Consider the following 27,366-nt stretch of genomic DNA (forward strand, 5'->3'; position numbering starts at 1 on the left):
CAACACAAAATTGTAAAAAATGGCTCATATAAAAAAATAATAAGTAAAAAACTGAGTAGGTCTGTCAGCTTAAAAGTCTTCAAGATACATCTGATGGTTTACAGTAAGGATGCCTGCAGAACCTCTGTTGCAGAGGTCAGGGGTTCCATGCTTGGGATTGGTGGCACTAAATGCCCAAATCAGTATTTGGAGGCTTGGGGGACAACTCACAGTTCTCCTCTGGGTGTTTAAAGCTGTATATTAAATGAACAATCCTAGACTCTACCAGTTTTTAACAATAAAAGTCCATTCTGTATTCCAGATAATTCAGGTTGTCATTAGAATCAAAATTCTTGCTAGCTGATTTATTGATAGTTGGTTTGCTGTCAACAACCGGGCTTGCATAATTCTTTCCCCATTTTTTTGTTTCATTTAGTGAGAAGATGGTGAAAACTTTGACTAGTAAAAGCAGTGCTGAGAAGCCAGGTAAGACACTTTGTGTTATGAAAGCGCCTTTTGCTTGAAGGGAGAGCAGGCAATTAACAAAAGGGCTTGAATGTTCCTTGTTTGCTCCAGCCTTTAAGATGCAGTATCCATGCAAGTCCAAGCAAAGGGACCAGAGGGGCAGCTAGAATACACTTTTGCTAACAAGGATGGTGCTGCATTTAGCCTGGAGTTCTACACTGGAAAGTGTTTTTGCAGTTTGGCTTTGGAGAGAGAAGAGAATTGGTTTTTTTGCCAGAGCTTGGGGTCCTGGCTCTCTTCAGAATTTGAAGCATGATTCCCTGTCCTGTTGGCTGTTTTTAAGGAGTCTGCTTGCTTCCAATAGACCCTGCTTGTATGTTTCTGAATCAGGATGCAGAACTGGTGAGATTCAAGCTAACACAGTTCTCAGTTTAGCCTGTGAGGCCGTTTCCCCCCCAAACCACACCCACCTGTTGTATATGAGATCTGGTACTAGGGAGGTAGAGATGCAGTTCCACTGGCCGCACGACTGAGTTTCCCATAGGAGCTCCATCACTGCAGCCAATCCCTACAGGAAGCCTCCACCTACCAGCTGATGGGCAGTGACTCAGGACTGCATATCAGCAGCACTTTCAAAGCTCCACATGAAAAATTAGCAGAGTCTGTGGATGAAAGGGTATACAATATTTGTGCAAATTCAGCCTTCAGCTTCAAACAAAAAATGCAGATTTCCATTAGCAAAGGCTCATGAACTGTGGCCTGGAAGACGGACATCAGCATCACACAACATTTGTCCGTATGAATCATGGGAAGATCTGTATCCTTTTTTTTTTTAATGAGGTGCTAACTTTATCCCTGTTTAGTGCTCCCCTTTTCCTGTTTTTGTTCACAGTAATCGATGATAGAGCTTGGGATGAGGTGCAAAACCACCACGCCAGCTCTTCTCTTTGCTGTTTTCAGGACGGATCTTGTAGGAAACCAGTGGTGCAGTCATACCCTTGTAGGGAAAATGTGTAGCATAAGAACCTGTCTTAACAATAAACAGGAAGCCTGCAGCCTTCCAGGACTTCTGTTTCATTGTTTTGTTATGGTTCATGGGACTGCTTTTCCAGAACTCTGCAGAAGGCCGAAATTCCTTGGAATGCTTCAGAAAACGTGTTGCTGCTTTTTTCTGGTGTCCTGTTCTTTGTCCTGGGGTGGGGCCCTCTCAAGAAAGGCAGTTGCAGAAGTTTAAATGTGCAAAGAAGAGACATGAGCTCAGTAGCTGTAGACTTGGAATTGGATTGTGTTTCCTGGAGAAAACTCCCCCCTCTCCCCAGCTACTGTCTTGAGCACGAGAAGAATGGGCTTAACTTTGGGGTTATGTGAAAGTGTCGTGTTCTACAGTGCATGTTCTACACTTTGCTGCTGTGATTGATATGCATCCAGCCCTGTGCTCATGCAGTACTTTTTCCCCCTTCTCCAAATTCAGTGCTTCCTGGGCTGAAATGTTTTTGGAGGAAGGCACAGATGGGTAGATGGGTGTGGTAGGCAGTGAAGGAATGCGCATCTGCCATTTTTATTTCTCTCCTGGGAAGATGATGCTATTTCTTTTTATACCCTTGGAAAAAAACACAGTCTAGGTCAAATGCCAGCTGGCAATGTGTGACTAGCCACAGAGCAACAGGCGAGGATGTCTTTCCCTGCCCTCCTTTCCCCTTTCTGGACGGGAAACTCCTCCAGAAGCTCATCAGCTGAGCGACAGGCAGGCAACACAAGGATTTTGTGCGTTGGTATCAAGCCCATATGTGATCTCATTGATGTTAAAATTTCAGGGCAACTGCAGCATGAGGCAGTAAAAAATAAATCTGTTTATCACCATTCCATGCTATGTTTAGGGTTTATTATTATTATTACTGAAGGGCATAGCTAAGCCTCATGCCTGGATTGCAAAATGGAGGCATGACTTAACCAGTCAAAAGGGGAGTCTGTTGCAACCAAGTTAAAGGTTATCCCATTGTAGCTGCCCACATGCAGCAGACAATTCTAGATCATATCTGATGATGGGAGAGGAACAGGAGGAAATAGGGCTTTGAAGATGAGGAGCTGTTGATAACTAGGTGTGTCACTTTTCAGTTCAGCAGACTTAAGACATATTAGTCCTGTTTCTTCTTCCCCCTCCTTGCTTGCATTGAATTCATGTATTTGGGAAGTGTGAAAATGCTTGCAGGCTCCACTCCATATTCGTTGCCTTAACCCTAATTAAGATCTCAGGTGTACAATAAAACCATGGTTTACACTGGAGGAAGAGGCCAGGTTTGCACATAACACTAAGCCCAACCATGATGCTGTGGCATAAATGAGCAATTATGTGGGATCCCAAAAAGGATATCACTGGTTGTTTTGCTGCTGCTCTACATTAAGCTAAGCTGTGATCTGGCTTAGCCTGTCATCTGAACCTGGGCCCATGGTTGAACTCTTTCTAGCTGTAACCAAGGTTTGTCTACCTGCTTGTAGAAAATCCCGAACAAAATTATATGGATACATGGGTGAGTTTGATACAGGGAACCAAGCAGAAGGCCTTCTCGGTAGTGGCACCCGCCCTGTGGAACGCCCTCCCATCAGATGTCAAAGAGAAAAATAACTACCAAACTTTTAGATGACATCTGAAGGTAGCCCTATTTAGGGAAGCTTTTAATGTTTAATAGGTTATTGTATTTTAGTGTTTTGTTGGAAGCCGCCCAGAGTAGCTGGGGAAACCCAGCCAGATGGGCGGGGTATAAATAATAAATTATTATAATTATAATAATATTATTATTATTTGAGTGCTGCGGATAGGTTCAGTCAGATATACAAGGATAAGGGAAAACACGTGTCTTGTTTTGAACTCGTTTTGAACACAGTGAACAGCAGTTATCACTTGATGATTCATCTTATTTCTTCAGTTATTAACACCACCTATTCTTTACCATCCTATCAGCTGACTATTGAGTTAAAAGGGAGGCAGCCTAGGACACGATAGGAACAATCTGTGATCTTGCTTTTGCATTGTTGATCCATAGGAGCCTTAACATTTTATGATAGGAAGAGGAGAGAAAAGGTGACTGAAGCTTCACTCTTAATTAATCAGTTTGCTGCTGTTTATGTTCAGGATCTGCTCATGTCTCCAGTGGGAAGAACTCGTTACTAGCTATTGAAGCTGCCCCTGCCAGTGTCATGCCGGTCGGCTCCACAGCCATGCAAGTCAGCCTCTTTGACATGAAACGTAACGTGTCGGATCTCCGTCTCCAGCTGCACCAGATGCGGCAACTACAGGTATTACTGGGCCTTTTTTGCTTGGAGGAGGAGACGTGCCTGCGATGGACACTTTCCCCCTTTTAAAGCAACAGAGTGTCTTGTTGTGACACTTTAAGGACTATCAGATTTATTGTGGCATTAGTCTCTATGAAATTTATGGCGGTACAATAAATTTGATAGTTTCCAAGGTGCTGCAAGACCTGATGTAGTTTTTTTGCTGCAACGCGCTAACATGGATATCCCCTGGAAGCTGGTTTCCTGATAAGATTGTGCACTCATTAATATCTTCTACACTCTATGTGTCAACTTAGAGACTTTGGTTACAGAGGAAAGGAAGTAGCAGAAGAACAAAAGCCATGGAATTGAGTGTTTATGTGCCAAATCAGCTTTTGTTATTCTGAGTCCAGTTTGTCTCAAATGTTTTGTTGATATATTAAATGTATGAAACATGTGGCCCTCTAGATGTTGTTGGACCCTGACTCCCATGACCCTGACCTTTGACCCTTGCTGGCTGGGGCTGATGGGAAGCAAAGTCTAGCAACAACTGGAGGGCCACAGGTCACCCAACACTGATATGGATATATATCTGACAGGTAGGTTGATTTAAAACCTACCCCACCCATTCCTAATAATAATAATAATAATAATAATAATAATAATAATAATAATAATTTATAACCCTCCCATCTGGCTGGGTTTCTCCAGCCACTCTGGGCACCAAACCAAGTGGCAGATGTTGGTATTTGGAGGGTTTTAGTAAGTATAGAGGTTAATAAAAAGTTAGTTCCTTTTTCAAACAACATTCAGACAGGGGTCCCTAGGATCCTCAAAAGTAGGGCATAAATATTTGGTTGAAGGAGAGTCATCTGTTATACATGGAAGCTGCATTTAGCTATCATGGATTATAGTAGATATATCATTCCTTCCTGGACTAATTAACTCATGAGTAGGCAAACTAAGGCCCGGGGGCTGGATCTGCCCCAATCGCCTTCTAAATCCAGCCCACAGACGGTCCGGGAATCAGTGTGTTTTTACATGAGTAGAATGTGTGCTTTTATTTAAAATGCATTTCTGGGTTATTTGTGGGACACAGGAATTTGTTCACCCCCCCCCCTCAAAAAAAATATAGTCCGACCCCCCACAAGGTCTGAGGGGCAGTGGACCGACCCCCTCCCTGCTGAAAAAGTTTGCTGACCCCTTTAGAACAAAACCTGTTAATCAAATGAAGGAAAATATATTTCCTCCTGTGTATCTTTTGTTTAAGCTATGATTCAGCACAGTGTTGGACATCCGGAAGCATACTTCTGTCTATATCAGTCAACTGTCCTTTTTCTCTCTTCCCTCAATCGCCATCACCATCCAGTTGTCATGGTGCTCTGCAGAGGTAGGGACTTTTCTTAACCCCACTTGCCACTATTCATTTTACTCATCTGAAGCATAAGGAACTGGGGCGGTCCATACAGGTGCGGTTACTTTTCACCATGCTGGACCTTTGTGTGGAGATAGGATTAATCTTGGAAGGATGACCCAACTTAATTCTGCCTCTCTGCCATCTGCTCATGGGGAAACTATTTATTGCCTAATAGTTGCCAGGGTGCTGCCACATCATGCATGCGGATGAGCCATCAGTTGGATCCAGTTCATCATTTTCTAGCTATTTTTAAAGAAGTGCGTCTGTATACTGTTGAGCCTAGATAGCTGCTGAGATAATCTGGAGCTGTGTCTCTTAATTGTTTTGTTGTCAAAATGGCATCATTTGGACCCTGCAGGGACAAGAATAAAACTTTGGGTTTCCAGCCCATGCATCTGATGGGGAATTCTGTAGGAAGAGGCCTTAGATAGCAATACTGGCTCCCTCTACTCTAGTGGCTATAATTTCCCCCTCTGAAATGGCAGATGTATGTCTAGTCACACTTGGCTTCAAACCCCCCACATTTACTAATTTCAGAACCTATGGGGAGAAGCCGGCACCCAGACATTTTAGGGGATCCTTGCCCCCTACAAACCCATAACAATATGAAGGTGTAGGAACAGAGCCACTGCTTGTCCCCAGCCAATTTGTTTTTTTTTTTTTAAATATTTTTATTCGAGATTTTTTTCCATATAGACATAACATACATAAACATACAAAGACAAAAAAAAAAAAAAATGTACCATTTCATATCCTACTTTCTTGTACCTTTCTTCCCCGACTTCCTCATGCCTCCCTTTTCTGTATTCCAAATTCTTATCGATTACTCAGCAAATCTTCCCTTATTTTAATTTAGATTTAAACTAATCTTCCTTATTCTCCTTGTCTTAACCATTGCTAATAGTAACCATTTACTTTCCAGTCCAACATCATTCTAACTTTCATTAACTTTGTAATATTTCTTTAAATAGTCCTTGAATTTTTTCCATTCTTCTTGCGCTGCTTCTCTTCCCTGGTTTCGGATTCTGCTCGTCATTTCTGCCAAGCCCATGTAGTCTATCACCTTCATCTGCCATTCTTCCAGTGTGGGTAGCTCTTGCGTCTTCCAGTACTTCGCAATGAGTATTCTAGCTGCTGTTGTAGCATACATAAAGAAAGTTATATCCGTCTTTAACACCCCTTGGCCGACAATACCCAAGAGAAAGGCCTCTGGTTTCTTGGAGAAAGTATATTTAAATACCTTTTTAAGTTCATTATAGATCATTTCCCAGAATGCCTTAATCTTCGGGCAAGTCCACCAAAGATGAAAAAATGTACCTTCAGTTTCTTTACATTTCCAACATTTATTGTCAGGCAAATGGTAAATCTTTGCAAGCTTGACTGGGGTTATGTACCACCTATATATCATTTTCATAATATTTTCTCTTAAGGCATTACATGCCGTAAATTTCATCCCGGTGGTCCACAACTTTTCCCAATCAGCAAACAAAATATTATGACCAATGTCCTGAGCCCATTTAATCATGGCTGATTTAACCGTTTCATCTTGTGTATTCCATTTCAGCAGCAAATTGTACATTTTTGACAAGTTCTTAGTACTGGGTTCTAACAGTTCTGTCTCCAGTTTTGATTTTTCCACCTGGAAGCCAATTTTACTGTCCAGTTTAAACGCTTCATTTATTTGATGATAGTGCAACCAATCTCTCACCTTCCCTTTTAATTTCTCAAAGCTCTGCAATCTCAGTTTGTCCCCTTCCTTTTCCAAAATTTCCCAGTATCTTGGCCACTTGGACTCCATATTTAACTTTTTAACTGCCTTAGCTTCCATTGGCGACAGCCACCTTGGAGTTTTATTTTCCAGCAAGTCTTTATATCTAACCCAGACATTTAATAGTGCTTTTCTGACAATATGATTTTTAAAACTTTTGTGTGCTTTAACCTTGTCATACCACAAATATGCATGCCACCCAAAAATATTGTTAAAACCTTCCAGATCCAAAATGTCTGTGTTTTCAAGAAGTAGCCATTCTTTCAGCCAGCAGAAAGCTGCCGCTTCATAGTACAGTTTAAAGTCTGGCAGGGCAAACCCCCCTCTTTCCTTTGAGTCCGTTAATATCTTAAATTTAATTCTGGGCTTTTTGCCCTGCCAGACAAATTTAGATATGTCTTTTTGCCACTTCTTGAAACAATCCATTTTATCCATTATTTGCAATGCTTGGAACAAAAACAACATTCTTGGCAATACATTCATTTTTATAACTGCAATTCGGCCTAACAAGGAAAGCTTTAAATTGGACCAAATCTCCAAATCTTTTTTCACTTCTCTCCAAGTTTTTTCATAATTATCTTTAAACAGATTCACATTTTTAGCTGTCATATTTATACCCAAATATTTCACTTTTTTAACCACAGTCAACCCTGTCTCGTTCTGAAACCTTTCTTTTTCTACCTGTGTCAAGTTTTTCTCCAAAACCTTTGTCGTCCCCAGCCAATTTGTTGACTGATCAGTGGTATATGCAACTCCCCAAGAGGTATAATGAACTGGATTAGCAATGCACTCACTTTCGATTGTTATATAAAAGGCAAAAAAAAAAAAAGGAGCATGAAATCATGCGCCTGGCCACGAAAGCAGAGTAATTAGATAATTCAATCATATGAAAAATTCAAGGCTTATAACAGCAAATCCTATTTGGGAAGTCACTTTTAATTTATAAACTGATGTTCAGCAATGTGGCCATGCCTTCGACTGTGTGCAGAAGAGAAATAGCGTCCAGATAAATCCAGTCTCTAGTAATCCTAAAATAAATAAATAACCAAATCATTTTGTGTGGGCGTAAGAGATGTGGATAGGTGTGCAACCGAAATTTCATACAGATTTAAAAACCAGCTCTTTGTTTTTAAATTGGTGCTAAAGAGGGGGTGGGTGCCTCATCACTGAAGGTGCTCACTTTGCCAGTTTAGTTTTCAGATTTATAACATCCAAAGCTCCCTTATCCTGAGTTGGACCAGAGATGCTTCTTGGCTAGAGTTGCCAGGGATGGAACGTGAGACCTGTGGCATACATAGCTCATTCACTTGGCACTAAGCTGTGATCGTCCCTGCAAGTCACATCTTAAGTTCTGTAAACCGAAAAGTAAAATAAAAACCACACTTGATATCCACTGAGACCTCCCCCACCCCACCCCAAAAAGCAATAAGCACTTTACGTGGGTTGTAATGAAAAATGAAAGCAGTCATTCAGGCATGTGGAATCTCATGCAAGTCAGACTTGCACTCTTGATCTTAAAGCTCTTTCAGAGCTCGTTTACAATGGCAGAAACATTCTAGCAGCAGCACTGATGCAACGCAAGCCGAGTGTGCATTTCTTGTGCATTTCCCCCTGTAAAACGTGCATTGCATATGAGCATTTTGGTACACTTCTTTGAGCCACGGAACGTATTGCAAATTATGGAAAAGTGCAAAAACCAAATGGGAACTGCATTCCAATTCACGTGGTAGTCCAGAAAATGTGAATCAGTCCAGTGACTTTAAAATTCAGACTGAATGAAACCCTCTAGTAGCAATACTTCAGCCACACTCTCTGACCTGCTGCCTACAGGTCGAAATTTCTGATATGCAGACTGAAGTCCTCTGGCAAATTGCCGGTTTCTGTTAACACTCAGAAGAAGTGGTTGTATGAAGGCTCCTTTTGGGTCCTCCTAAACTGGTTCTTACCAGTTTTGTGGTCAGGCTGTACGCTTGCTTATTCACACTGGCCTTACTGATAATGGGTTTTGCAGAATCTCTACCTCATTGTCCTGGCAGATTTGATAAGAAGGGTTCAGCAAATGTTTTATGCAAGTCAGGATAAAAGAGCAGCGTAGGAGGTCATGGGTCAGCAACTCGGCCTCTCCAGAGTCACAGGAGCACTTGCGCTCCTGGTAGGGGTGTTTCTGCATCTTTCATCCAGGGAGAGCTTTTAAGTGCGCCAGCGTGAAGGCTCTGCAGTTCTTTTCAACCAAGAGTGCTAGATAGCTGGTTTGCCCTTGAACTGTAATACGGGCATCCCCATATGCGTGTTCTACTTGCGCACGTGGTGGGAAATAAATAGAATAGAATCATACCAGGAAATGGTGGGAGAGAGCTGGAGAGTCCTTGTGGTTCATGAGGAGATCCTCCTCAGAGCCTGAAGAGGGTGTCAGTGAGGGCAGAGGAAGCCCCAAAGAGACCTGAAGCGCAGTGGGGCTTTGTTTAGGCTGCTCAGCCTCCCTGCCTAGTAGCTGACACACAGGGTAGTGCAGCCGCCACAGCCAGTTTCCCACACATCCTCCAGCCATCTCCAGAGCTTCAACTCTAGCTGAAAAGAGAGTTGTGTGGGGAGAGAGGGTGGGAGAGAGAATTGGAGAGCAGGGGGTAATAGACATTTAGAGGGTTTTTAGAGTGTGCTCCCCGCTTATGCATGCAGGAGCCCAGAATCTAACCGCCACATCATTGTGAGGACACCTGTGCTTGCCTGAATGGGGAGTGTGTGTGTGTGTGTGTGTGTGTGTGTGTGTGTGTGTGTGTGTAGAAACCCCTGGTTTTCCACATGGCCGGAATATATCCTGTTGTGACTTTTGCTTTTGTACATCTGTTGCCTCAAAGACATTTGTCTTTGGCTCCACTCATCACGGGCATATTGTTGCCCCCAACTGATTGCCCTTTGGCTGGAAAGTGTCCCCGAGCCCCATGTGCCTGGCCTAGGCTTGACTTATTTAACCAACCAGGAAAGCCACAGGGGCAGCCTGCCCCCTTTAATTTGGCCACTGGGCCAGTTGACATCATGGCTGCGTGTAAAATCCAGAAGTATGTCCTGCTTGCTAGAATGTTTTGCATTAAAAGCAGCGGCACCTGTGTCATTTAGCATTTAGTGTGCCAGCTTCAAGTGGGCCACCCACCCACATGCACACAAGGGCACCAGGTTTTGGAGCTCAGTCCCAGTGCCCAACTTCACTTAAACTGTTGATGAGGCTGCAGGGTTCCTGCATGTAGCCACCCTCCAAGCACTTTGCTGAAAGCAGGTAGAAGGTGCTTTCCCCCACCCCTCTCCCTCTTGTAATGCTAGACCTCAAGGTCACCCCGTGCAATTGATTGGCAGTAGATTCAGGACAGGCGAAAGGAAGTGTTTCTTCGCACACAAAGGCTAATTGAAATTTTCTGCAGATCAGCAAAAAGGGCTCCTTTCTGTGGGTTGACATTTTCACTATCGGCCAGCCCTTGAGTCTTATCTGTAGCTCTATGACATCGACTTCCAGAGACCAGAAAGAGTGTCCTGTGAAGGCCTCCACAGACCCCCTTGTACCTCTATTTGGGTTTCCGCCTGTAAATTATACGTCCCTTTGTGAACAAATCTTGTTGGTTAATTGGCTATGGAGCTTGCTGCAACAGGATACAGAGAGGGCCACAAGTTAAGAGGGCCTTGAAAGGAAACGAGGCAAATTAATGGAGGGCCAATCTATCAAAGGGTAGCAAACAAGAAGGGACCCCATGTTTGGGTGCACCATTTTCTAGGGAACAGCAGTGTGGACAGTCTGTTTATCTTGTGCTTCTGGACTTCCTGGAGGAATGTGGTTTAGGCCTCAGGATACTGGACAAAGTGGTGCGGTTGGGTTGTTTTAGGCCAGGAGTGGGGAACTTTGGGCCCTGGGGCCAAATGCGGCCTTTACTACTTACTTTACCATGGGTTAAACCAGCGCTGTTGTGTTTGGACCTTCCCCTCCACATTCTGCTGAGAGGGCCTTGGATATCAGCCCTAAATTCCTACCCCTTATGGCACCATTGGCTGGGCTAGGTGGGTGTTCCAGCAGGCTGGCTTGATGCGGCTGCAGCGGCAGCAGGCGGAGATGACATTGCTCCTGCCAGCTTCTCTGTGTTTTCTTCCCAACCTGCCCCAACCTCCAACCTTTCTCCCTATCTAGGGAGTTTTGAATTGAAAGGCAACAGCCAGATTTTGTCATGCACTTTTCTGTGTTGCGATGAAACCATTTGAGAAGAAGAGTCACTAGAACAGAACGATCTGTTTATGCCGTCTTCTGGAAGAGCAGCTGCTCAGTGTTGCTGGATTGCAAAGGGCAGTGGAATCGTTTCTGGTGGTTTGTAGTTGTGCCAGACAATGCCACATTAAAGAGCCCACATTAAAGGCTCCAGACCCATGTGAAATCGTGCTGAAGTTCTGATGGAACTGAACACGAAGTCAGGTGCATGGCGCATAAGCCAACAGTTTGTACTTTCCCCCACCCCTTCAGCTTCTACCTTCTCCTTGAAATAACATTTATTTGTGTGTGAAATTGGAGAGAGAAGATTTTATTGTTTTCTTTTTAAAAACGGGAGAGAGAGAAAAGTGCATTCAGCTGCAGGATTGTTTATCCAAACCCAACTTCTGAGCAATATGATGCATTCAGATCCTAGGGACGTTAGTCAGGCAGGGAAAATTGAAGTTGATTTCTTTTGTGTAACAGCTGCACAACCAGGAGGCGCTAAGGGCCATGGTGAAGAAAGCGGAGCTGGAAATCAACGGCAAGGTGATGGAAAGAGCAAAGAGGCTGGAAGATCCTGTACAGCGGCAGCGCCACCTGGTGGAGCAAGAAAGGCAGAAATACTTAAACGAAGAGGAGAAAATTGTGAAGAGCTTATGGTAGGTGAAAGGGACTTTGTCCCTTGTCTTTTGAAGTGGGGTTGTTCAGAGAAGATGCATGTGAAATGCCATCCAGAGCTACTCTCTTATGAGGAAAGGATGAAGCACTTGGGACTTTTTAGTTCAGAGAAAAGCCGAGTAGGAGGTGACACGATGGAAGTTGATAAGCCTATGCACAGCACTGAGAAAGTGGGTGGAGGAAAGTTTTTCTCCCTCCCAGCCCTAGAATTCTTGGACATCCAGTGAAGTAGAATGTTGGAAGGATACAGGAATGTAAAAGAGTTGCAGCACCTTGTTAATGGTGGCCACCAACTTAGATGTCTTCAAAAAGAGATTGGACAAATTAATGGAGGAGAAGGCAACCAATAGTTAAAAAGGAAAAGGTAAAGGGACCCCAGACCATTAGGTCCAGTCATGGCTGACTCAGGGGTTGCAGCGCTCATCTCGCTTTATTGGCCGAGGGAGCCAGCGTACAGCTTCCGGGTCATGTGGCCAGCATGACTGAGCCGCTTCTGGTGAATCAGAGCAGCGCACGGAAACGCCGTTTACCTTCCCGCCGGAGTGGTACCTATTTATCTACTTGCACTTTGACGTGCTTTTGAACTGCTAGGTTGGCAGGAGCAGGGACTGAGCAACGGGAGCTCACCCCGTCACGGGGATTCAAACCGCTGACCTTCTGATCGGCAAGCCCTAGGCTCTGTGGTTTAACCCACAGCACCACCCGCTTCCCAATTCCATTACTAATTCCAATAGCTGTATTCTGCCTCTGTATAAGAACAATATAAAAATAAGGTAAAATACAAAAAAAAAACTTTTTTAAAAAAAACCCAATAAAACCCATTCTTCTACATGTGCATTTAACATTTGATAACCTTTTAGGAAAGTCTTCTTAAACAAAATGTATTGGACAGAGAGATGGAGTTATTCTATATACACAAAATATATAAGAATCAAACATGTATTTTTAACTCTTTCAGGCTGAAGTCTTACTCACAGTTCCTCGGGACTGAATACCGCACATTGCTATGCCCTACAGCCATACATATTTCCCAAGGGTTAGGATCAGGGTTTACATTTAATGCTCAAGTAAAAAATATTTTCACGTGCGTGAGCTCTTGTCCAATGTGTGTAGCTCTCAAGTGATTTCCCAGTTGATTTTGGCTTGACTGATTTAGACCTGTGGGATGCATGCAGACCACCAGCCTGCATGATTTGCAGCCTTTAATAGGAGATGGATCGGGGGTGGAGGGGAGATGTGTAGTGGTTAGAGCACAGGCTTGGATGTGGGGAAACCCGATGCAAAGATACATTCTCATCTCTGAAGTCCAGCCATGGGCAAGTTGCCACTCACAGTGAACATGAAGCACAATTGCAATAGCACTTTTTTAAAAAGAAAGAAAACATAAGAAGAGCCTGTTGGGTGAGGCTAGTGGCCCATCTTTGTCCTGCGTTCTGTTCTCACAGCCGTCAGCCTGATGCTGGTGGGAAACCCTCAGCCCTCTTCCACCCTGCAGTTTCCAGCCACTGGTATTGAGAACCATTGCTGCTTCCAGCTTGTGGAGGTAGAGTGTAGTCATCAAGACCTAGTAGCTATTGAAATCCCTCTCCTCCACAAATCTGTCTAATCCTCTTTTGAAGCCATCTGAGTTGAGGGCCATCACTGCTTCCTGAGGGAGTGAGTTCCATAGTTTAACTGGACACTGCATGAAGAAGTCCTTTAAGCCTAAGCAACATAACAAAACCACCAAATCCCTTCTGTATTTGTGTTTATAAAATAAAAACAAACAAAATCTCAACAAAACTAAACAGGTTTTGCTTTCAATGGGACGAACTCCCTGATTAAGTGAGCTTTGGACAGCAGCCCAAGAGTTTACAACAAGACATTTCTTGATATATTTTAATTGATTTCTTGCTATTGACTTGGCCATCAGCTTAAACTACCTTTCTGTGAAGGTGACGGATACCCTTGCTGATTAAACTGCAGCAAAATCAATCCCCTGTCCAAATAATTCTTCAGTGTACATTTTGTTAGTTACTCATTAGCAAATTAATTGTTTTTATTACTCCTCACAATTTACAGAATGCTGCATCTGCAGAATGGCTTCTCTGTTTTCAAGGGTGATTTTATTATCAGCTTCTGTCTGACACTTTCAATCCTTAGAAATTGTGTCATTTCTGCCATTTCCAGGGATAGCACAGGATCCTACCACCTTCTTTGAAGGCATGTGATTCTGGAGTCCACAGGTGTCTTGCCATTATCTGAATCAGTTAATGACAGTTCAAGCTATTTCAAATGATTTTAAAATCTTACTAAGCTATAGTGTTCTTCAACCTCAGGTCCCCAGATGTTGGTGGACTACAACCCCCGTCATCCTTGACCACTGGCTAAGCTGACTGTGGATGATGGAAGTTGTAGTCCACCAACATCTGGGAACCCTGAGCTACAACTACCCCACACAAAAGAATCATCAACACTTGCAATTATATTGGTTCCTGTGCATAAGGATCTCTTAGCTTGCAAGCACAGGTCATGGCCTCTGGTTGCTTGAAGTGTCCTGTTGTTTAGTCGTTTAGTCGTGTCCGACTCTTTGTGACCCCATGGACCAGAGCACGCCAGGCACTCCTGTCTTCCACTGCCTCCCGCAGTTTGGTCAGACTCATGTGTCCTGGTACATATCTAATGTCTCGTGTGTGTTACTCATTTGCCCAGCTTTGAAATTAAAAGGTGAGGTATTCTTGCGCTGCCATAGTTGCACCTCTTCTGAGCCTTGACCTTCCTCTATGCATCTTTTCTCTTTCACTCTCAACTCTGACCTCATCCTTTTTTGTTCAAGAACATCTGTGTTCTATAGAAACCCTAAAATACCACAGGCACTAAATATATGTTAAGCAATAGTAATATAGCTGGCGATTCCCACAATGAGACAACATAGTAGTTGGGCAGGAACAGTGCAAATGGAAAAGTGTTAAGTGACTGCATCCTTGCTTCTTGTATTTGACTGGCTACTCCAACTATCACGTACTCCTCTGCATCCATATATTTTTGCTCCAAGAAGTGTTCACAAGAGTGCTGTGTGTGCCTTTGTTAAAACATTTTCTATAGGTTTCAGCTCTGGGGTGTTCTAGTTTTACAGTATTTTACCTTCGCAGCATGTGAAATTCTCGCACATCTTTTCTTTAAAATAATATAAAGCATTTTTAATTTGTTTTGGAGACCCCCCTTGTGAACCAAAGGCTTGCTTGCAGCAATTGTATTCGTGCGTATCTCAAACGAGTCACTGAAATTAAACCGAAATGCTTGTATTTAAGCTGATTACGCTCCTTTGACTTCTGATAGGATTAAATCAGCTTACAAGCACACATTATTTGAGTGGCAAAGCATCACTCATCATTTTCTTGGCCGACATGCCTATTCCTCTCAGAGAGTCCTCAAAGTCCTGTGAATTTGCTGCAACAGCTGGCTGTGCAGGGTGCTCATGAGCTGGTAGATGGGCTGGCATAACCTCTCCTTCTCTCCCATCCCCAACGTAGTTTTGCAGCTTGATCAACTTACAGTTGCAACACAGATAGATAGATTTGTGCAGAGAGAATTAGAAAGATGTATTCCTTGTCTGTCTGTTTGTTTGTTTGTTTGTTTGTTTGTCTGTCTGTCTGTCTGTCTGTCTCTCTCTTACATAAAAGAAACCCTAAGGTGATAAAAGAAACCAGTGATTCCCATTCAGGCACTGGCAAGCCTTAGACCTGCTTATCTTTAGGAAGGTGGTGGCTTTGGGTATCTTCAGGTCATTTGCAATGCTTTGAAGGAAAATGCAGCGGAGAGAAACTGAAGCAGGAGAAACACAGGCGCTGCTGCTTCTCTGCTCCAAATTCCTTTCCCAAAGCTGTTTTTCTCTCTGATAAACAGCTGTTGGGCATTAATTGAGCTGACATGTGTAATGTGTAGCTCTGCCCTGCAAAAGAAGCATATACATTGCACTGAATTTCTTTCCCTGGGACATTGGCAAGTATTGCTCACTTGCTGCCCCCTAGTGACTCTTTTTGAGACATTTTAAAGATCCTTGTTTCCTTTTCGTGGTTGGTTGTGTTTTTCTTACCCACATTCTAGTGACCAGGCAGATCGGCTGCTAGGTTTCTGCAGATGCTGGAATACACACCCACCCACCCCTCTTCATTTCAACTGAGAAAAAGGCAACAAATCAGATTTTTGAAACATTCAAATTGCTTTCAGATTTGATGTATTTTCTTCACTGGATGTTCTTAGCCTGTGCAGTCATACATTGGTTTTTGAACAACTTAGTTCTCGAATGTTTGCCTCCTGAACACCGCTCACCTGGAAGTGAGTGTTCTGGTTTGTGAAGTATTTTTGGAAGCCGTGCTTTGGTTTTTGAACATTTTGGAAGTTGAACGGACTTCCAGAAGGGATTCTGTTCGACTTCCAAGGTACAACTGTAATTCTGTAGTTTAGAATTAGTACTGGGGCAGATGTTACATTTCTAAAACTTTCCATTGTTTTTTGGGGGGTGGGGTCATGTTTCGTTCAGCATGTTTAAGTGGGGACTCTGAAAAGATTGCAAGTTCTCCTTCCTTGTGATTACAAATTTTGCACACTGCAGTTTCTTGCATCATGAAGCCTAATCCTATGCTACACTGCTAAGTGACTCATGAGTATCTTATTTACAGTGGTTAGTTGCCTGCAGCAGCTTCCATGGATGTGAATAAAATTATTTTATTTTTAGCTAATACAGTGGTATCTCTGGATATGAACGGGGTCCGTTCCGGAGCCCCGTTCACATCTAGAAGCAAACGTAACTAGTGACGGCACATCTGTGCATGTGCGCGTCACTTTTCGCCGCTTCTGCGCATGCACATGACGTCATTTTGAGTGTCTGCGCATGCGCAAGCGGCAGAACCCAGAAATAACGTGCTCTGTTACTTCCGGGTTGCCGCGGAGCGCAACTCGAACGCGCTCAACCCGAAGCACATTCAACCCAAGGTATGACTGTATATTAATGAATCCTCACATCTAGTTTTAGCTAGGATTGCTGATAAATGAATTTCCCTGTAGCCCAGACAGGTGCGTTGAGCAAATCTGTCATCTGTTGACATACTTTTCTTAAATATGCTGTTCCTGTTCCTCATAACAGTTCTGTTCACTTGCGTTAAGAGGAATTATTTACAGCACAATCCTATGCATGCCTCCTCTGAAGTGAATCCCTCTGAGTTCCCTGGTGAGTGTGACAGCAGCCTTTTCCAACCTGGTGCCCCTCCAGATGTTGCTGCCATCGTCCTTCCCCATTGCTCATGCTGGCTGGGGCTGATGGAAGTTGTAGTCCAACGGCATCTAGAAGGCACCAGGTTGTCAAAGGCTGGTGTACAGGATCGCAGCCTTAGCCATTTTACTACAATATTTCTGTTTTAATTGTTGATTATAGAAAATCGTTTTTAGCAGGCAATGCTCTGAAAGCCAATGGGCTGCTCTGACCATTTAATATGTAGTCTAAGAGTAGTTTAAAATACATATTTCTGCCTTTAACAGCCCTATAGCTTTAGTGATAATATAGATTTAACACACTGTAGCCTATTCACACAGCTGGAGAATCTTGAGGAAAATAATCATAGGCTGAAATCCTGCCTTGGAGTCAATCCCATTGAGCATAGTGGGGCTTAGTTCTGAGCAAATATGTTTGTTTACAACTGCACTGTGGAATGTAAATCATATAGATATATTCATTATCGGAATTGTTTATACTGTCAAAGACTTAATCAGAACACAAAGCAAAAATAGCATAAAGCAGGAAGAATAGCCCATATATATTTTGGGGGCTTTGGGCTGTCTCATTTGGTATGTTTCATATATGTTAATAAAAGAAATGTGAGTTATTGTTTTTGGAAAATGTACTTTAGCAGAGATTTGCAATTGTATATTCACATCAGCCCTATGAGCTCCATCATTATTAATGTAAAGAGCTTCACTGCTGCCACATACCGTATTGGCCTGAATATAAGCCACACTTTCCCCCCATATTCTGACCGTGAAAAGTTAAAGTGCGGCTTAAATTCATGACAGTACAAAAGTTAGCTTTTAATATATCGCTGCTGAAACAGACATATGGTAAAACAGAACCAAAAAATGTTTTCTTGCTGATTTGCGAGCTTGAAATTGTTCATTTGCCATTTATGGGTATGAGTGCCTGCAGAATTGTAGCCATTGTATAGAGATTTGCGATTTTAGCAATTGTACAGTAACTTTTGCAGGCTTGCAAGATCAAAGCCTTAAATTGGCTCGGAGTTACAATTATACCAAATGCAGCAATTTTCAAACTGTAACCCAATTTTAAGGGAGCGGCTTATATTTGAGTATTGTCTTTTTTTCTTTCCCCCCTTGAATTTTAAAGGTGCAGCTTATTTGCAGGTGTGGCTTATATTTGGGATAATACAGTATACAAAAATTAGGATGGTATCCCAGGTGCTGAGAATGGATTTTGTCCCTAGCGTTGCCTGTCCACAAACAAAGTCAGGGTTCAATTCTTGTTCTCGCTTTTCCAGTGAGCTGGAAAGTTTTGTTGAAGATCTGAAGAAGGAATCTCTTACAGCCAATAGGATTGTTACACTGAAAGATGTTGAAGATGGGGCTTTTCTTCTACGGCAGGTTGGAGAGGCTGTAGCCACCCTCAAAGGTGACTTCCTTGCTTTATTATTTTATTTGTTAAATTTGTAAAACCACCCTTCATCCATAGATCTCAGGGCCACTTATATAGTCCATTTGGAGATTTTCTCCACCTCCGCCTCCCCCAATTTTTATTTTGGGATGTGTGTGTGGGGGGGTGATAATTAGGCCCATGTTGGTCTTCCTTTCTGTCTTAAAAATGCTGTATGACTCCTGTTTTTGCAGGTGAATTTCCAACACTGCAGAATAAAATGCGGGCCATTCTCCGCATCGAGGTGGAAGCTGTGAGATTTTTAAAGGAGGAACCTCATAAACTAGACATCCTACTGAAGAGAGTTCGCAGCATGACCGATATCCTCACCACCCTCCGGAGGTGATATGTTTTATTCTTCTGTTTATTTCTTTCTTCTTCTTTTTACATTATTCTGGACAGGTCATTGGCCGGATGCCATTACAAATTATATAATTGTTTTATATACCTATGTTTCTATTGTTGATGTTTTCATGTTTCACAGGAAGTGATTCATGAATGGAATGGAACGGTGTGAGTGAGTGAGTGAATCAATCAATCAATCAATCAGGAAAGGGCGGGGTTTTCTCTTCTCCTCCTCCTTCCTTTTTGTTCTACAGCCCAAAGAGTTCAGATGAAGATTCTAAGCCTCCCAGTCCTCCTTACCCTAGCAGTTCCCATCAAATTCAATAGGTCTCACTTCTGAGTAGATATGGTTAGGCTTCTTGCACTGTAGGTGTGTGAGATGGGCCTGATGTCAGGGTTTGGCACCAATCTACACAACAGGTGCCTGTGGACCGATAAGAGTGCTCAGTGGTGGAGGTGCCATCAGGACTGGACTTTGTGGCAGAAGTCTAGGACCTCACTCCCAGGGCCCAACAAATACAGCAGTCTTGCATTGCCACATTTGAAGAATTACCCCTAGAAGATAGTTAAGTCCAGAGTCTAAAAATTATCTGCCTGCCCCACAGCTCAAGCAGCCCTGCTGGTTTTCACACAGCCGGCTCCCATGTGTGAGAAGGGATATATTATGCTTAGCTTTAATGCCTCATCAACACAACAATGAGAAATCCTTTTCAGTCCGGCGGCTGTATTCCTTATTTGACAACTTCTGAGAGCTTTCTGCCAGTGGTGAGCAGTGCTAGAGATATAAACAAGCATGGCGCCAAATGTGAATTTTTCTTTTGGCGTTGTGGTCTAAACCACAGAGCCTAGGGCTTGCCAATCAGAAGGTTGGCGGTTCGAATCCCTGCGATGGGGTGAGCTCCTGTTGCTCAGTCCCTGCTCCTGCCAACCTAGCAGTTCGAAAGCACCTCAAAGTACAAGTAAGATAAATAGGTACTGTTCCAGCGGGAAGGTAAACGGCGTTTCTGTGCGCTGCTCTGGTTTCGCCAGAAGCGGCTTAGTCATGCTGGCCACATGACCCGGAAGCTGTCTGCAGACAAATGCCAGCTCCCTCGGCCAGTAAAGCGAGATGAGCGCCACAACCCCAGAGTCGTCCGAGACTTGGCTTAACAGTCAGGGGTCCCTTTACCTTTACAGTAGGTTTGATTCTGCACACACTTAACATGCTGCTCTCTAGCCAGAAAAGCAAGACATCATTAGAGTTCAAGCCTACTTCTCAGGTAGGCAAAAATGTGTGCAAGGCTGGACTAGTGAGGGGTATAGACTGGGGAGAGTTCTGAAGGCCAGACAGAAGGCCGCATTTGAGCCCAAAGAATGAGATTCTCCACCCCTATTATAAAAGCAGTGTCACTTTCATACAGAAAATCACTAGAGGGAGCCCTTTCTTCAATAGAGAAACAAGACAGTGCTAGCAATATATATACTTCACCGTTTGACTGTCTTCCTCCTGTAGGCATGTTACCGATGGGCTGCTGAAAGGTGTGGATCCCTCACAGGCCGCCCAGTACAATGCCATGGAGAAAGCGACGGCGGCAGAAGTTCTGAAAAAACAGGACGACGCTACAAAGAGCCCCGCTTCCCCAAAGCAAAAGGTTGGCGACCCCTCAGCCGAACTCTCTGTCAGGTCAGAGGTGATCCCTGTCTCGAGCATGACCGTCCACCATGCACAAAGCTCCCCAGTGGTCATGCATCAGTCTCAGCATTCAACAACACTGGTCAGCAATGCCCCAAATTCTCCCGTGGCAAACAGCCCCTCGGCAGGTTCATCCGCATCATGCCACCTGATGCCTGTCATGCCAGAGTCTGCTGCAGCAGCAGCCACAGTGACAGCGACCACCCAGCAAACGCAGGCACCTCAGTCGCCCCAAGTTAATGGCTCCACCATGCAAAGCCTTTTTATCGAGGAACTTCACAGCGCCAGTACCAGGAACAGAGCTCTGTCAATTGAGGTACACATGGTGCATGTTATGGCAGGGAGGGTTTCGGGTGCTGTTGGCCATCTTAAGAATGAGGCAGGAGAACTCTGGGCTGTCTTTTTGGACGGTATAGGAGCCCTGTTTCTTGAGTGCCAAACTTAGCATGACATTAATAAATGTCATTTGGCAAAGATGGCTAGCAGAACTCGGAGCACCTCTGCATATTTGATTCATCTAAAAGTTTATAAATAAAAAATTTAAATACAGAGTGAAGCCCAAACTGATTTCAAAATATTGCCCTCTCTCTGTGTGTGTTTCTTCTTAGAAAGCAGAGAAGAAATGGGAAGAGAAAAGGCAGAACCTCGATCACTACAACGGAAAAGAATTTGAAAAACTCCTTGAAGAAGCACAAGCCAATATCATGAAATCAATCCCAAACCTTGAGATGCCTCCACAAGCCACAGGCTCGCCGAAAGCTGACGCAGCAGAAAAAATAGAAGTCTCTGGTAAGGCTTAGTGCATCACAATAAGATAGATGGGTGGAGCTTCGGTGCTGGACTCTCTTTTAAATGTGAAAGAAAACAGTAACTATTGACTTCCGAGCTCCAAGTCTTAGAGAAAACATATTAGTGGGAATGTAGGCCCTACTTGCTGATAAGTGGAAGGTGCATAACTCAGTGGTAGGGCACCTGCATGCAGAAAAGCTCCTGGCATCTTCAGGTAGGACTGGGAAAGAGGATCTGCATGAAACTCTGGAGTGTCTCTGCCTGCCAGTGTAGTTGATAATGAGCTAGATGAACCCAATGGTCCAACTCATTCCTTCCTGTGTCCTTATAAGCAGCCTCTACCCTATAAGCAGGGGTGGCCAACTCCCAAGAGGCTGTCATTAAGAATGGGCAGTGGTCTACCCCCTTTTGAGGGGTTCAGGTCTAAGTTGTTGAGCTTTTTTTTTTAAAGGAAAGCCCTGTTTTTTGGGGTTCAGGTCCTTTTTTAGGGGAGCAAAACTTCTTTGGGGGGAGCCAGTGATCTACCGCAGATGTTCAGTGATCTACCAGTAGATCTACCTGTTGGACTTGCCTGCTATAAAGCAATACCTTACAAAGCAATTTTGGGCACAGTGCAACCAAGGATCTGGCACTTTCAGGCCCCATTGATCAATGTTCTGTTTAACAGGGTTTCTACGCTGAGCATTAAACACATGCTTAATTGGAAACTTGAGCAGCACGTTAAATCTCTCCCATCAAACATAAGTGAAATACCATGTTGGTTAACTTTAGGGTGGCAGGCCATGTTTTTAAAACCACTGCACCTTGAATTTTCAGAAGAGGCTCCTAACCCAGAGCAGGAGACCGAAAAGCCAGTGAAGTCTCCACCTCCTCCGCCTCCGCGTCGCAGTTATCTGATAGGATCTGGACTAAGCACAAGACTGGGAGAAGTCAGTTACGTGGCCAGGAAAGACAGCACTTTGGTCAAGGTTTGGTGATTGAGGCAATTGAAGCAAAATTAGATACCCAGAACAGGAAGAGCTTCTGGGCAAGACAATGTCCTTCTTACTTAAGTTGCCAATGGGGTGGGGTGGGTGGGTGGGTGGAGGTTTGTGACCCAAACGGGCATCGAAGGAAGTCTGTCAGGAAATGCATTTCATACGGTAGGCTTTGCGCAGCCCTGCCTTCCTAGGAATCACCCTCCCTGTATTCTTATTTATAATGTGAGGCAGATTAGAAGTTGCGTTCATTCTATGCATGTTCAAGAATTTGCAAATAATCTTCAAGAAGCCAAATATTTAACACAGATTGACAAAATCGATGAGAACAGTTCCATAGAAACCTTTCTAGTGAGCTCTTCTCTGCTTGCTTTATCCATCTGTTTGTTTCATTATCTCCCCCAGCCGCCCAAGGAGATACATTAAAATCTTTCCATCACATAGCATGGCATGGTCTTAGGTTGCCAAATCTAAATGTGATAATTGGCGTTGAATTTCTTCTGGAGGATGGGATGGGATGATGCTTCCCATTCAGAAAACCATAGAAAATGTAATAGAGGGGAGCATTTCATTTTGTTGGTGTCACGCTAATGGTTGAATTGCTTAAATATTAGTTTTTTTTAATTGTTTGTTATACTACTTAGGAAAGCAGTGAAGATGCTGCTCAAGGAGCACAGCCAAAAGTCCCTAAGGAAGACCATGCCTCTCCTCAACCCCTGGGCACAATTCCACCTGCAAAGGAGGAGGAGGAGGAGGACGGAGACAGAATAATGGCAGAATTACAGGTATGATGAGGCTGGACCTGCAGAGAGATGTACCTTGGATAGCATTCGCTTCTGGTCTTTGGACCCAGAGCACAATTCCAAGGGAATTAAGTCCCACTTAAGTGAATGGGCAAGTGAGCTCCTTCAGGAAGTACACATTGTCGCTCATTGCTGCAGCCTGTATCAAGATATGGTCTCAGGTGTAAGTAAATGGGATAAGAGGGAGAAAGCTTATTTCTGTGCCTTTCTGGTGCACACATCCATTTCATATACAGGTACAACTTGGTTCAGGTCAGGAAAAACTGGATCTGAAGGAGGATTTGAATATTCATGGCCATAAACAGGCCCAAAGATCAGAGTTCGATTCCAGTGGTTTGAACTCCGGATCCTATTGTCAGCAAGTATTCAGAACTTGCCTAAGGATTATCTAGCCTGCTCATTCATTGTAACGAATGGTTTTTCTGTGACACTGCTGAAGTCTAGGGGCGCAATCTAACAACTGTCAGTCACAATCAAGTCCTGTTCAGTTGCTCTTGAGAGCTGTGACTGACTTGGGCTAGATTGTGTTGCTTACTATGCGACTGGTATTGACTGCATATTTGATGTGCACTTTGGGGGCACTCTTCGTGCCAGAGTCTGTGGAAGACAAAACTATTCATTATATTAAAATAATATCTCCACTGGCTCTCACATCTGTCAGTGATTCCAAGAAGGAGGTGAACACATAGATGGTTGTCAAGCTTCAACAAATCTTCTCATGGGGCTATGATGGCAGGCCCTCCTTGCTGTGGCAAACTAATGAGGTAATAATGTTCAGGGACGCTTTTATTTTTACCGTTGGTCACAACTTGCTCTTACTCAAAAGGTGTAGAATTCTTGTTATAAAGAACTAGCAGCTGTAGATTCCAGCTCTAAAACAAGGCTGGGGGAGTGGAGTGTGGAGCTTGATTCTCTTTCAGTAACTTTTTTGCAGCCTGTAACATTTTGAACAATTAGTGTGGACTGGAAGAGAGAGAAACCATTATTGAATTTATAACTTTGTATGCCACATAAAGATCTCCAGGTAACAATAGCTGTGGCATAATTGTCAGGTTAAAGGTTTGTTTTAAATAAACCCACATGACATGAGGCATGTAGTTTCATCAGCCAGTTCATATAGTTTTGCTGTGCTATCATTTTGAGACAGGGTTTCACAGCTGGCCAGTAGGAACTCACCCTTAGCTTTTCAGCCTAGACATAATTTCTGAGCCCTTGTTTTGATATGGCCTTGTTTGATCAGAGTTGGTCCTGAAGAAGCTCAGAGGAAAAAAGTAAGCAAGCAAACTCTTGACTGGAATGGCTCAAGGAAGTGACTTGGCTCTTGATTGGAAAAGGTCTTCCGATAACATGCCATGTTTTAACTCTCTAGGCTTTCCAGAAGTGCTCTTACATGGATGTAAACTCAAACAGCCATGTTGAACAGTCCAGAAATGACACTCACACAAAAGATGCAAGGCCTGTGGCCTTAATACATCCCAAGGAGAAGAAGGTAACAGTGGCATTTGAGTTCTGCCACATCCTCTTGGCCTCACCTTCTTCCCTTGCTTCCAAACTAACCCTGTGCCTTGTGCATTGTTTACTCTCTCTCTCTTTCTCTCTCTCTTTGTGCTGTGTTGGCTGTGTTTTCATGTATCTAGATTTGTGACCCGTCTTAGCACCAAGGTTCTCAAGATGCTACTAGCCTTTAGGAAAACAGAATTAAAATGTGGTGAATGACGAAATGTTTAAGCAACTCAACACAAATCTTAGGATTACCTCCGTTGTACAGTGGGGTACAAATGTTCTTAAGATCTGAAGCTTAGGCATTTTTATTTTTAAATTTTCTATCACACCTAATTTTCCGGGGGAACTCACGGTGGCTAACAAATCTGTGGCAGAATAGAAAACAGGTATCAATCCCCAAAACAAACCAACTGTGCAATCAAAATTCTAATGTAAATCTGAAATAAATTTTAACCATTCCAACACGAACATCACCTAAGGTTCTCTTCTTGAGACCAAAGAAAGGATACAGTGTTTAAACATACAGTCATACCTAATGTTGTGTCCGCTTCAGGTTACATCTTTTCAAGTTGTGTCCCGCAGCAAGCCTGGAAGTACTGGAATGGTTACTTCCGGGTTTTGCTGCTAAATCGCGCCCCGCGCATGCACAGACGCGGCGCTTCTGGATGTGAACGCTTTGAGTTGTGGGCGTGCCTCCAGGACGGATCACGTCCGCAACTCAAGGTTCCACTGTAGTGATCTGAGTGTCTGTAAGATGCAGTGTCTGAATTTGGCTCTGAGAATACTAAGCTAAGAAAATTGAAATAAAGTAGTGTCCATTTTGCTGCAGACCAGTGAAAAACTGCAATCCTACGTACACTTACCGGAGAGTAAGCTGCATTGACCACAGCGGGACAGTTCCTGAGTAAACATAGTATTGCTTTGAAAGTTTGCTTTATAATAAGAGGAGCAGTAGCTGGAATACATATGATAACACCAACTGGGGAAAGCAATTGCACGTTTCAATATTGCTTTCAACGCAATAGCTCTGAAGCTCCAGGCAGGCAAACTGTTACACAAAGCAGATTCCTTTCTAATTTTTGCATTCATGGTTAGGGGACTTTTGGGGTGGTATTAATACATGCTTAGGAATTCTGAGATGGGCTATAACTGAAGTAGAATCAGGTGGAATTAAGATGCTGCACCTGAAGAAAAATGTAACTCCCATTTGTTCAACTCCCTGTTCCAGGGAACAAAGCCATCTTTTCCTTCCCTAGCAAAGATAAACACAATCCAGACCATAGCATATCTCAGGCAGGGAGAAGGTGCCAAACCGGGGGGAAACTCATAATAGTATGACTATACTATAGACCAGACTAGATAAGGAGGTACTCATACAATCATAGACTTGTGGGCCTGGAAAGGACGACGAGGGTCAAGCCCCTGCAATAGCAGGAATCTTTTGCCCATAGTGTAGTTTGAACCCGCAACCCTGAGATTAAGAGTCTCATGCTCTACTGACTGAGCTATTCTGGAGGGCAGCTTTGTATAGGTATACTCAACACCTCTAACTTGGCATACTCAAGGCAGCATTCAATGTTGGCTTCCCGATTTCCTGCAACTGGCAAGATGAAACACGCAGTGAGCCATCTCTCTCATGTGCCCTGAACGGCATGTAGCCCTTTGCTAGCTTTAAATAATAATACTGAATAGCCTTTTGACCCTAGAAGCCAGAATATTTCCAACAACACATGAAACACTTCATGCCAATTGTCCATGTAATGCCACCTACATCTTTGGCTCTTTTTGACTTCTGCTTGGTTTGCATGAAACCTTTTTCACCTTTTCTCCTGGATCCTTAGGAGGGGTTATGGTTTCCTTGACGTGCTAACAAACTACATATGCATGGGGTGGGAGAAAGTTTTAAGTTGCCTCTTGTACAATGACAGTTGTCTTCCAAACTCTTGTACTGTCCTATGTTTTTAAAATCAAGACACCCGTGTTGAAAAACAAGTAGTTAACTTGCACTTGTGATGGCTTTAGTGTGACAGGATAGTAATTCTGATTCTGGAGACTGATACAGTTGGTGTATCAATGGACAGGGCTGCGACATGGAGGCTCAGCAAGGTTGGCTATTTGCTGGGGGCCTCCTGAAGAGAGCCCCATGGATCTGCTACACTTACTTATTGGGGGGCAGAGCCTGGATGCTGCCTTGCCCAAGAGCACTCCAAAAACTGCAGCAGATCCTGCCATTAGACTATGATTGTTATCTAATGTGGATGGAAAATCCTATATTCTCAAATTATGTGACTATACCTTTTTTGTTGCGGTCCAGCAACAATTTTGCTTGAAGTTGTTTCTGCTACGAACAGACTAAAACTGTAGTCTACCAATGGAAGCAGCTGTTTCCAGGCTTACTCTTTTGACTCTATATCTCATCATTGCACATCCCTTTGTAGCCCTGCTGGTCACAGTAACAAGTTGGGAGCACCTTTTTACTGAACTAGCAATAATGCATTTGAAATGCAAAGGCAAGATGTCCCATTCTCCCCCACAGCCAGTCACTTTTGGAGCCGTTTTTGCAAACCAGGAGTCATAAATGCACCTCAATACACACGAGGACCGTTGTAGTGTTGCAAGTAGATGCTGGAGCTAGCCAGGGTGTGTGTGTGTGCGCAGGGGAAAAGGGCTCTTGCAGCATAGGCTGTGCCAGCAGACTTACTTAATCCATTTTCAGCAGAAACAGACACCGTTGTACCTCGCAGTGGGAGGTACAACTTCTTTTCCCAGGGTGCTGCCTCTTCAACCACACCCGGT

At 43.6% G+C, this 27,366-nt stretch overlaps 1 protein-coding gene across 48 annotated transcripts in view; it reads left to right on the forward strand.

The window, feature by feature from the left end:
• KIAA1217 overlaps nucleotides 1–27,366 on the forward strand; it is a 371,747-nt gene that overhangs the window by 338,612 nt on the left and 5,769 nt on the right. For 30 of the 48 annotated variants that reach the window (XR_014540443.1, XR_014540444.1, XM_083579180.1 and 27 more), the window contains 10 exons: nucleotides 416–465; nucleotides 3,575–3,738; nucleotides 11,608–11,783; nucleotides 18,330–18,460; nucleotides 18,676–18,823; nucleotides 20,319–20,814; nucleotides 21,107–21,287; nucleotides 22,104–22,255; nucleotides 22,909–23,049; nucleotides 24,437–24,556. Coding sequence is in view for 45 of the 48 variants with exons in the window: in XM_083579180.1 (XP_083435306.1) it covers nucleotides 416–465; nucleotides 3,575–3,738; nucleotides 11,608–11,783; nucleotides 18,330–18,460; nucleotides 18,676–18,823; nucleotides 20,319–20,814; nucleotides 21,107–21,287; nucleotides 22,104–22,255; nucleotides 22,909–23,049; nucleotides 24,437–24,556 (1,759 nt within the window). In the remaining 3 variants the exon portion in view is untranslated. The remainder of the gene's footprint in view (nucleotides 1–415; nucleotides 466–3,574; nucleotides 3,739–11,607; nucleotides 11,784–18,329; nucleotides 18,461–18,675; nucleotides 18,824–20,318; nucleotides 20,815–21,106; nucleotides 21,288–22,103; nucleotides 22,256–22,908; nucleotides 23,050–24,436; nucleotides 24,557–27,366) is intronic. The other 18 variants (XR_014540445.1, XM_083579204.1, XM_083579201.1 and 15 more) reach the window with 3 other exon arrangements.

The sequence above is a fragment of the Podarcis filfolensis genome, assembly GCF_964270895.1.
Source record: "Podarcis filfolensis genome assembly, chromosome: 12".
In the NCBI taxonomy this organism is placed as follows: domain Eukaryota; kingdom Metazoa; phylum Chordata; class Lepidosauria; order Squamata; family Lacertidae; genus Podarcis; species Podarcis filfolensis.